The following is a 10,544-nucleotide window of genomic DNA, read 5'->3' on the forward strand; positions in this document are numbered from 1 at the left end:
AGCTCCCATGGCACTGACAATGGGACAGAGATCCAGAGCTCCCATGGTACTGACAATGAGACTGAGATCCAGAGCTCCCATGGCACTGACAATGGGACAGAGACAACCTGTGGCACCTTCCTCAGGGCTCACGGGCTCAGCAGAGTCGCTGCCACAAACAGATTTTGCTACACAAAAAATCTCTCACCACTTTCTCCATTTCTTCTCTCTCCCACTGAGTTGCTTCTCTCACCATTTCCATCTCCTAGGAGAGAGCAGAGTTAGAGCCACCTCAACCAGTGCTCTCTCCATACCTGGAGCACCTGGGACCTCATGAAGGCACCACAGTCCCATCCTAGTGCATTCCTGATCCATGTGCTGGGACCCGCTGATCCCACGCCATGTCCAGTGCCTGTTACATTGCAGATTCCACGCACCAAGGGAGACTAACTAGAGATTTCCAGAAACTGTTTCCACTCTCAGTTCAGGCAGAACACCCACCTTCTGCAGGATCTCCAGTTCCTCAGGGCTCAAGTCCCGGTCAATGGAGGAGATGCTCTCCAGGCTGTTCTTGCGCCCGATGCCAGCAGCAAAAGGGTTTGCGATGATTCCTGGGGACATCTGCAAATCAAAAGGCAAATCTCACCTGGTGGAAGTCCACAGAGCGCCATTCCAAAAATTCCCTATCCTGGGCTCCCAGATGTGGAATTGTACCAGGACAATTCCTGATTGTCAGAACCAGAACTCTTTCACAATTTGAAACCTCATTCCATAGAATCCCAGGCTGGTTTGGGTTGGAAGGGACCTTAAGAGCACCCAGTTCTACCCCTGCCGTTTCAGCTGAGCAGTGCTTGAGGATCCTGAGGTCTAAGAAAGACGAATTTAAATGGACCCAGGCGCAGGAAGGGGATGAGGTGAGCAGGGATTGGGTTCATGTTCTCCTGAAGAATACAAAAGCTGAGCCTTGAAAACAGAAATCTGAGAGGGCACAGGATTGCTCCAGGGAAGTGTTACCCTGGAGAAAGGCAAGTGGGGAAAGGCAAACAACAATAAAGAGCCAGACAACTGACTGTAAAGGAAATATTGGCCAAAAAAAAATGGGCACAAGTAGCCTGGAGAAAGTGAGCTTGAAAACTTCATTTCAGTGCAGTGCTAGCATGGGACAATTCTGGAACCAGCAGGAACAGGACAGTCCTGAGGGACCACAGCTTCTCTGGACTGGCAACCACCTCCAGCTCATATCACAGGTCAGACTGAAATCTGGGACCTCAGAAATCATCTACAGCAAAAGGTTGGGAAAATCCAGCATTCTGCGAAGAAAGAGGTGGGATCCACATGGTGGGATCCTGGTCACTCCAAGGGCACCTGCACACCCCAGCCCTCACCTCGATGGCAGCCGCAGCCTTGGGGTCGAAGCCGTCGCACACCAGGACGAGGAGCGCGTCGCCCACCCCTCGGAGGATCTGCACGGCCTCTGTGTGTGTCATCCCCAGCAGGCTCTGGTGGTTCACCTCCAGGATCCGCATCCCCACCTTCAGGCGGCCGTCCCGGGCAGCAGCCCCCGAGGAGCTCACCTGGAACACACCAGGGGGTCACTGGAGAGGGGACAGGGGAGAGCACGGAGCACGGGGACCATCGGGAGGACAGAGCACACACAGGGAACAGGGACAGTGAGCCAGGGAAAGCACCTGCAAGTGCTGCTGTGGACTCATGGAGAGAGCAGGGGAGGAAGAACCTGTACAGGCTGGTAGAAGAAACAGGTGTGGAAGAATCTCTTACGGGAGGTAAAAGAATGTGAATTTGAAATGTGTTGTCCCAAGGAAACAAACTGCTTTGGCTTTGCCAGTGAAGTGGGTGAGAAGGAAAAGCTCTCAAATCATGATGGATCTCAGAAAGGGAAATCATTGTTTGGTGGGAGAGAGACACAATAAAAATGCAAATGAAGACAAGCTAAGGAGGAAGTAGGCAGGGATCAGACATGCAAAGAGGAGGAAGAAGAAAAGCATCACTTTTGTATCTCTGTTACTGGAAATACACAGGGAAAATCAGAGGCAGGAACTCCACTCTGGATAGGACAAGTAAGAGAGGCTGAGGGGAGTAACACAGCTGAAGGGAGAGCAGAACTGTTCAGGGCTTTGGTTCTCTGCAGGTTAAAACAACCAGTATTGTGAAAAAAGGGGAGGGAGGTGAACTAATAACCCTGTACTGTGGCTAAACTGTGACTCTTCCAACCCCCAAATGCTGCAATGCTGTGAGAGAGAAAACCAAACCCAATCCTTAAAAACAACCATCGGTCACAATAATCCCAGGTTTTCTTTTCCTGCCATTGCAAATGTCCCAGGGGAAAGTGCAACTGTCGCTCTAACAGAGGGAATTTAAATTTACTCTTTTAACTTTAGAACCCAGATAAAGCAGTTACAGCCATGTAATGAAAAATGCTGTGTGTTCCCTTGCCTTGAAGGCAGCCAATTATCAATTGTCAGGGCTGACTGGCAATTATGGAGTGTCCCCAGCCAGGAGGATGATTTACATCATCCCACAAGAGCAGCTAAAGAGGGAACCAGTGACACCAAGGTGAACCAGAGTCTTTGAACCACAAAGGAGACCCAGAGTCTCCTCTGCCAGCAGCAAGACCCACTTATTAAAATGACACCACTTATTACTGTGCTCCACTGCCAGCAAGGAAGAAGAGGCAACAAAAACTTTTTGGAAAGGGTTGGGAGGAGCATAAGCTGACGCACAGTTCAACAAGAAAACACGTGTTACTTCTGGGGGAAAAGTGATATGAGAAATAAGTGTGACACAAGCAGTCACTTACAAAGGGAACAAAGTTGCACACAGGGTGCATGGCACAGGAGGAAAGGGGAGTAATTCCTGATGCTTCCCATGGAAGGAGGGAAGAGCTCATGAGTCGGGGGGGCAGGAAGACACAGGAATGTGGGAAGCAACAGGAATGTGGGGAAAAGGAAGGATGTGTGGGTTCATGTTACAGAAAAAACAAGAGAGGAAACACAAGGCAAAATAAAGGCAAACGGGAAATGGAAGAAGAAATGGTGTAGCTGTTGTAGAGGAGGAAATATGAAAGGACAGGGATTTGCCTCCTCAGATGGAGGAAGAGTCTCCAGAACTGCTGCAGCAGTGAAAGCAGACAGAGCACACCCAACAGATGCCCCAGGATCACCCCTCTCCCTGGCAGTGCTCACACGGCACCAACCTGCAGAGTTCATGCTCTGGTACCTTGGAAATGAAGATGCCTTCATCGGTGGGATCAAAGGGATTGCCAGCGTGGCCCTTGGCTCCACCCCGGATGCTGATGCCCAGCTTCTCTCCCGGAGCCTTTTCAATGCATATTTCCTGGAAACACAGAAAAGTGTTCTTGTTTCTGGGACAAGCTCACGCTGGGGTAGCTGGGGGAACACTCCTTGGAGTGGCCATACTCTGAATGCCCTGAAGGAGGGCCTGAATTAATCCCGTCCCTCACTTGGCAGTTTGTTCCCTTGGGTGAGGCTCTGCCCGCTCCTGTTCCCTGCTCAGGTGTGGTCTTCATGGAATCTGGTCCTTCTCTGATGACAGTCACCACGGGCACAGCAAGAGACCCTCACCACTCCCCCACTGGAAATATGCTCACAAGAGACTGGATCCTTCCAAAGGAGGAGGAAATTCCAACCAGGAGTCTGGTTGTGTCCTAATCCCAGACCTCCAGCCAGGTAAGAAACGGCCTCCAGAAGTGACTGTGTGTGATTCCTTCCCCCCATTCCTCTCACCCAGAACCCACCTGCATGCCAGGCGGAGGTGGGTCCCTCCTGACCAGCATGGAGAGCTCCTGGGCGTTGGAGAGCAGGGCATTCACAGCCTCCTGGTGGGTGGCGTGGCGCAGGTCGATGCCGTTCACCTCCAGGATCCTGTCCCCGACGCGGAGCCCGCTGCGCGACGCCAGCCCCCGGGGAATGACCTGCAGAGAGCCACCAGCACAGCTGGAGAAGGGAATTCCACCTTTCCTTGGAGACGTGACTGTGCCCCTGGGCGTCCCCCAACACCCTCCAGGCCTGTTGTGACTCCTCTCTCTGCAGCCAAAGTTCCCCAAGAGGGGACACATCTGTGAACGCTGGCAAAGAACGAGGTGGGATTTGCTTTGAACTGTCATTCCTTATGTTATTCTCATATTCCCAATTTTACCTGAACCAAACCCGTTCCAGCTTTGCCAATCTTTTGTCCGTGACTGTAACCAAGACTGACAGCACCAGTACAACTCCAGCCCTCACCCAGTGCTCTACAGGGGATCCTGAGAGCTACAGAGGGACTAACCATGGCACCAAACCTCTGTTTCTGGTGAAACAAAGGAGTCAGCAAGGAAAGGTTGACATCTGTGAGCACGTGGGCAAGCAGGGATGGTGGGAAAAAGTTAGTTTGGCTTTGGGAAGAGCAAATCCTGCTCCACAGACCTGCTGAAGCACTGCAAGAGGAACAATGGGCACATGAAGGAAGGGATCTGGCAGGCATCAGTTCTTGAATTCCAAACAGCCCCTAACAAGGTCTGAACCCTGACTCCCAGCCACAGGTGTTAGAGGAGACAGATTCAGCATCTCCATGGGACAAGAGATGTTGGGAAGCAGAAAGGGTTGGGCAGGGATGTCCTCTCCAGCATCCCTAATCCAAGGAGCATGGATGTGCAGGACTGTGAGGGAATGGCTTGCAGCCAGTGACTGGCCCATGTGCTGTCCCTAAATGGCATCAGCTGATGTCACTGCTGGAACGGGAACTGGGGTCAAAGGGCATTGGCCTGAGTGCAGCAGAGCAGTTCTGGGTGTCCCAGCACTCACACACTCATCCCACCAGTGATGACTGGTGATTTCTGCAATGCCAGCATTTTCCCACGACTCACTAAAGCCAAGAGGAGCTCAGCAATTTCAGAAGCTAACTGGGACCCCTCCAAAGGGTTTGGCATGGATTACACAGGTCTGAGGCTTTTATGTGCCCTTGGATGGCTCCAGCAGCAGCAGCAGCACATCCAGTACAACCCTTCACACATCCCCCTCCCATCCCTTTATTTCATAAATCCGTCCTATGCTTCTGGACTTGCATCAAAACCTTTCACCTTAACCCCAAGCTCAGGGCTGGGTGGCTCTCCTGGGTCTCTACCTTGGAGATGAAGACCCCTGGCTCATGAATCCCAAAGGGATGGCTGGAATGGTCACTGCCCCCCACGATGCTGAGGCCCAGGGGACCACCCGCTTTCACCAGATGAATCTCCTTGAGGGAACAAGAAAAAGAGTCAGAGGGAATGAGGGATACCACATACGGACCACAAACACCAAAAAACATGGAATCAGGGGTGTTTGGACGGGTGAACACCCACAAAACAAGTTTCCCCATGTGGGACAGTGCAGCCTGGAGAAGAGCTGGAAGGGGCTCCAAGAGAGCTGGAGAGGGACTTTGGACAAGGGCCTGGAGTGCCAGGACAAGGGGGAATGGCTTCACCAGACAGAGGGCAGGGTAAGATGGGACACTGGGGAGAAATCCTTCCCCGTGAGGGTGGGGAGGCCCTGGCACAGGCTGCCCAGAGGAGCTGTGGCTGCCGCATCCCTGTGGAAGTGTCCAAGGCCAGGTTGGACGGGGCTTGGAGCAACCTGGGCTAGTGGAAGGCGTCCCTGCCCATGGCAAGGGGGTGCAAATGGACGGGCTTTCAGGTCCCTTGCACCCCGAGCTTTTCCACGATGACTCCTCCACGCCCCGAGAACCCCGTGGGCCAACCCCCATCACAACCCCATCCCGTCTCCCCAGGCCAAGCTCACCTCGATGGGGTACTGATCCTCCAGTCCTTTGGGGAGGTGGTTCCTCTGCGGCGTGGGTGTCTCCTCGGGCGGGCTGTCCCCGGGCCCGGGGGGCGGCGGGGGGGAGTGCAGGCGCACGCGGGGTGCACCGGGCGAGGCTCCCTCGCCGGGCTGCTCCGAGCCCTCTCTCTCCACCAGCAGCACGATGGTGGGGGAGGCCGCGGTAAGCAGGGCTACGGCCTGATCATGCCTGGCTTCTGTCATGTCTACCCCATTGATCTAGAACAACCCGCAAACTCGGCGTCAGACCATCGGTGTCAGAGCATCACCCGGCACTTCCCGGCGTGTTCCAGCCCCTGAGGGACCCCATCCTGCTGGAACACGGCCCTGGCTCAAAGGCCGGTGCCCCTGAGCACCCTGTAACTCGCCCTGCTCCCTCCTACCTGGCACGGGGACAAAGGTGCCTGCTCATCCCTGCCGGATCCCAATCCCCTTCCTAGATGGCTTTCCTGCCCCTTTCCCACCTTCCCCGTGCACCTGGTGCCCTGCAGCACCACTGATGCTCCAGGGGAACCCACAGGCCACGTGTGATGCTCCACCTCCTGCACCCCCACAAACCCAGCTGGGCCTGGGCTTTGCTGCAGCTCACCCAGGAGAACACCCAGCACTCCCTGGCTTTCCATTCCAGCTTCCCACTGGGACAAGAGGCTGCAGTGAAGGAATGGGGCCAAACATCTCAACGTGGGAGAAGCCAAACCAGCGATTTTCAGCCACAGTGCCACAAAACATCGATGTGCTGGGGCACCTGCTGCATTGTCACTGGGCCACCTGACCTTATCAGCCACCCACAGCCCAGACACGGGCACTGAAGGGTGACTGGACCTGTCACTGGTCACCCAGCCACTGGTGGCCACCTGTGCTGGGCAAGGTCATGGCAGCCTGGGGGAGATGATGGCTCTAAGGCATTGAAAGTGACCCCAGGCACAGAGAGACCAGGAAGCACAGAGAGACCAGGAAGCACAGAGAGCCTTTCCTACAAAATTAAAACAGCTTCCCACGAAACTGAAAGGACCAGAGGGATGCAACTGTTCTCCACAAATGTATGAGAGGCAGAAAACCAAGAGCCAAGCTGGAAGAACACTGCCCAAAGGACAAAACTTGCCAGGAGAAAGCTGAAGCTGAAAATTAAAAGGTTTCTAGTCATTAGGTTCTGGAAAAGTTTTCCAAAATGAACGAGGACGTGAAACCAGCAGCTGCCAAGATGGGGTTTGATTAGCTCATGAAATAACGTGACTGTAACAGCCACAGCAACTGGGCTTTGTAGCCCAATTCCTCACAGCCTGATTCCCAAATATTGTCACTCCCCAGCTCCTTCCTGCACTGAGCTGACACACACAGTCTGACAGGGTTTTGTCCAGAACCCCAAAGACACTCCCAGCACTCACCTGACAGGCCCTGTCCCCACCCACAGCCACAGGGAAGGAGAACCACAACCAGTCTCGTGCTGTGCTGGATAATCTGAGCCCCACAGTGTCACCTCTGCTGAGGGGACTGTCCTCACGGGACACCTCTGGCACCAACCAGAAGGATGTGAAGGCAGCAGCTGGCACGTGCCCGTGGGAAGGGGAAGGATGAAAAGGACCTGGGTAGTGGCTGCTGAGCACAGGAAACAAGGCAGCAAGCAGGAAAGGTAATAAATTAACCACAAAGGTGCAGAGACCTTAATGGAATGCAAGTAGCAGAGACAGGGCTTGAACACTCCTGGATGGATCATCAAAGGAATCACCCACGTTAGAGAAGTGCCACCAAACTTGGCAACCCCTCCAGAGAGGCAAGGGAGATTAGGAAAGGTTATCTCAGCACAGCTCTTGTGGAAAGGCACAGCTGGCTGTAGGAAGCTTTAAGGTGGGTGGTAGGAAGGGGCAGCACTTATTATGGAATGTTTTCCAAAAGGGAAAGGGGACTGGTCCAGGATGAAAGAGGAGGAACTAGCACAGGGAAATGCTGAGGGTGCCAAGTCCTGGGCCTGCTCACCACATCTGCTCTGTCCTCTCCCCACATTCTGTATTTACTGTGCCAGTTCATGCTGCTCTGGGTACGTGTGTGAGAGCTACTGGTAAAATTCAAGCTGGACTGGCCAGCAAGCAGGAATCCAAAAGGGTGGTGAGAGCCAAGAGCTGGTCCAGAAGCTGGATGAAAGGCTCAGGGTCTGACCAAAGAGCCTCAAAGACCTCAATGCTCAGGCTGTAGGCTGGAGACCTACAGACAGGAGCATTTCCCTGGGAGAGGTAGGGAATGTGTGCACATCCCACCAGCAAACCCCATGAGCTGGGGGACCTGGGGGAAGCTGCTGCTGTTCCTGCCCCGTGAGGACTCCCTGTGCTCAGCTGGGCACCTGTGAGGGCACTGCCCCCCTTCCTGCCCGTGTGAATCTGCAGCGTGTTCCACCTCTGGAATCTGCACTCACCCCTGCTGATGGCTGGACCTGGGAGCAGGGAAAGTGGCAGCCACGTGCCCAGAAGAGTGGGGAGGGAGGATCCCTTGGGTCCTCAAATGGTTAACAGAGGTGACACGCAGGAGAGACTCGGCCTTTGGGTTCTATTACCAGATCAAGGCCCAACAAAATCACTGAATTGGAACAAGATGATCTTTAAGATCCCTTCCAACCCAAGCCTTGCTCTGACTCTGTGACTCCACAGTGATACTCCACAGACAGACCTGCTCCAGCATCACCCACCCTCGATTTCTCACATCCCCTCTGCTGTTTTCCTGTCCCTGACACGATGAGAGTGGTCAAAGGGGGTCAGACCAGAAGGGCTCAGTGGTACCTCCCTAGAGCAGGGATCAGGGCACAGGACTCCCAGAGTCAGAGGTGTATTGTGGAACAGCCCTTGATGCACTTCACTCAGTAATTCTGCATTACCTGGCAATGCTGGAGCCCTCCCAGCCTTCAGGCAGCTCATTTTCCATGGCCTTTATCTGGCTAGAAAGCAAGGCCAGCCATGCAGTGCAGCCTTCTGAGTGCCCAAGAGGAAGGGACAGCGTCTCTGTCCTTTCCCTGCTCCGCACACTTCTCTGTGTGCCAGGAAATTATATTATTCTGACAAATCTCTCAGGGATCAAACTGCCTCATCAGGACTCCACGTGTCACCTACCACCGTCCTAAATCTCCCCAGAATCAGTTTTCTTTAGTCTACTCCCAGTCCCATCCAAAAACACCAGATGTCCCTAGTGACTGCTCCCAGTTCTGCACCTTCCCTGCTGGATTCCCATCCCACAACTCCAACTCTCTGACATTGCCCCCAGCAGCTCCCTGCCCCATGTCTTCCCCCACCAAAAGGACTCCCAAGAGACATGGGCACACAGGGAAGTTGGGGAGTGAGTGTCACTCACTGGGGAATTTGGGGGGGTGTTAACTCAGAGAGGAGACCCAGGCTGGGCTCTTCATCCATGTGCTCAAAGCTCCCTTAGGAAAGTCAAAGGAGCGATTCTGGTCCTTCCCCTGCAGGAGGGTCCAGGAGGGTTTAGAGCACAGGGGAAGAGCAGGATGCTGTGCTGTATTTGTTTTCCTAAGAAAACAAGAATCCCTGACAAAGTGAGAGCTGAGGCCATGCCCAGGAGACCACGGATTTGGAAACAGGCCCTGCCTGTGGGACCCACGAGCCCAGTACCCAGAGAGGGCCCTCCCCTTCCCCATGCAGGTACAGGCAACACATGCAGCCTGCACCCACATCCCAGGAATCACCTGGAGCCTTTCCAACAAAAAAGGGCAACCACTGCTTCAAAAGGGTGTGGAAAGCAGGCTCGGAAGTCATGGGAATAGTCCAGTGAGTGTTCTCCTGGAAAGCAGTAACCTGCTTCTGCATTAATCAGAGCTGAGCACAGGACCTGGGCTGCAGCTGGTGCTCAGCACCAAACCTGTATGGCCACATCCACCTGGTACAGGTACCCAGGGGACCCCGTGGGGGTGTTGGGACTAATGACAGCAGGGCCTCAGCCACGGCAAAATCCAGCACAGGCCCCAAGCCCTCTAAGCCCTGAGCCCACACAACCTGCTTGGAATTCTCTGCAAGCTATTACCAGGGAATTAGATCTGCTTTTCCTACAAAGCTGCCCACGGATATAAATAGAGCTGGTGAAGGGGGGTGGAGACAGGTTTGACTTTTGACTCTGAGATTTTCCTCTCTTCTTGCCACAGATAGAGCAAACCAACCCCAAATGCTGGGCCTAAGTCCTGCCTCTGTACCAGGGAGCACTAAAACACGAACAAACCCCAAATAATTTATTCTATGTGGCACCGATCAGGATCAGGGCTTGATTTTAAGAGGAGTGGGGAGCTCCAGCAGGAAGGGAGTGATGCTGTACCAGTTCAAGTCTCCCACCAAGACACTAAGGTGGGACCTGGGCCTGAGCTCCACTGAAATGTGCCCGAGCAAATACAACAGAGCCCCAGCCCAGGGATAGAGCAGACAGAAGCCAGCACTGACGAGGCTGTATCAGTGTTTACTCACGCCAGCGCTGTGGTAACACGTGCTCTTACCACAGCAGCTGGGCCAGAAACCCACCACCAGCACCAGGATGCAGGAGCTTCCCCTCGGAGGCAGCATGCGAGCGTGGGAAGAGGGTCGGGAGGCTCAGGAGAGGCTCCCTGGAGGAGGGGAGCGAGGGACAGCAGGCAGAGACACGAGGTTAGAGCAGCCAGACCCGCACGGACAGGACGGGAAACGGGCCAGAGCTGCGAGTGAGGCAGGGAAGCACTGAGCTCCCCCTGCCCAGGGAAGCACTGAGCTCCCC

General features: G+C 54.3%; 1 protein-coding gene across 1 annotated transcript in view; it reads right to left on the minus strand.

Moving 5' to 3' along the window:
* The window catches only part of SCRIB (scribbled planar cell polarity protein), a 79,748-nt gene that overhangs the window by 36,484 nt on the left and 32,720 nt on the right, over window positions 1-10,544 (minus strand). The window contains exons 20-26 of the mRNA XM_027705257.1: window positions 5,772-6,029; window positions 5,119-5,229; window positions 3,755-3,931; window positions 3,217-3,333; window positions 1,365-1,553; window positions 481-600; window positions 188-244 (exon numbers count right to left, since the gene is read on the minus strand). Coding sequence (XP_027561058.1) covers window positions 188-244; window positions 481-600; window positions 1,365-1,553; window positions 3,217-3,333; window positions 3,755-3,931; window positions 5,119-5,229; window positions 5,772-6,029 — 1,029 coding nt within the window. The remainder of the gene's footprint in view (window positions 1-187; window positions 245-480; window positions 601-1,364; window positions 1,554-3,216; window positions 3,334-3,754; window positions 3,932-5,118; window positions 5,230-5,771; window positions 6,030-10,544) is intronic.

The sequence above is a fragment of the Neopelma chrysocephalum genome, unplaced genomic scaffold (assembly GCF_003984885.1).
Source record: "Neopelma chrysocephalum unplaced genomic scaffold, ASM398488v2 Primary Assembly neopelma1_322, whole genome shotgun sequence".
Lineage (NCBI taxonomy): Eukaryota > Metazoa > Chordata > Aves > Passeriformes > Pipridae > Neopelma > Neopelma chrysocephalum.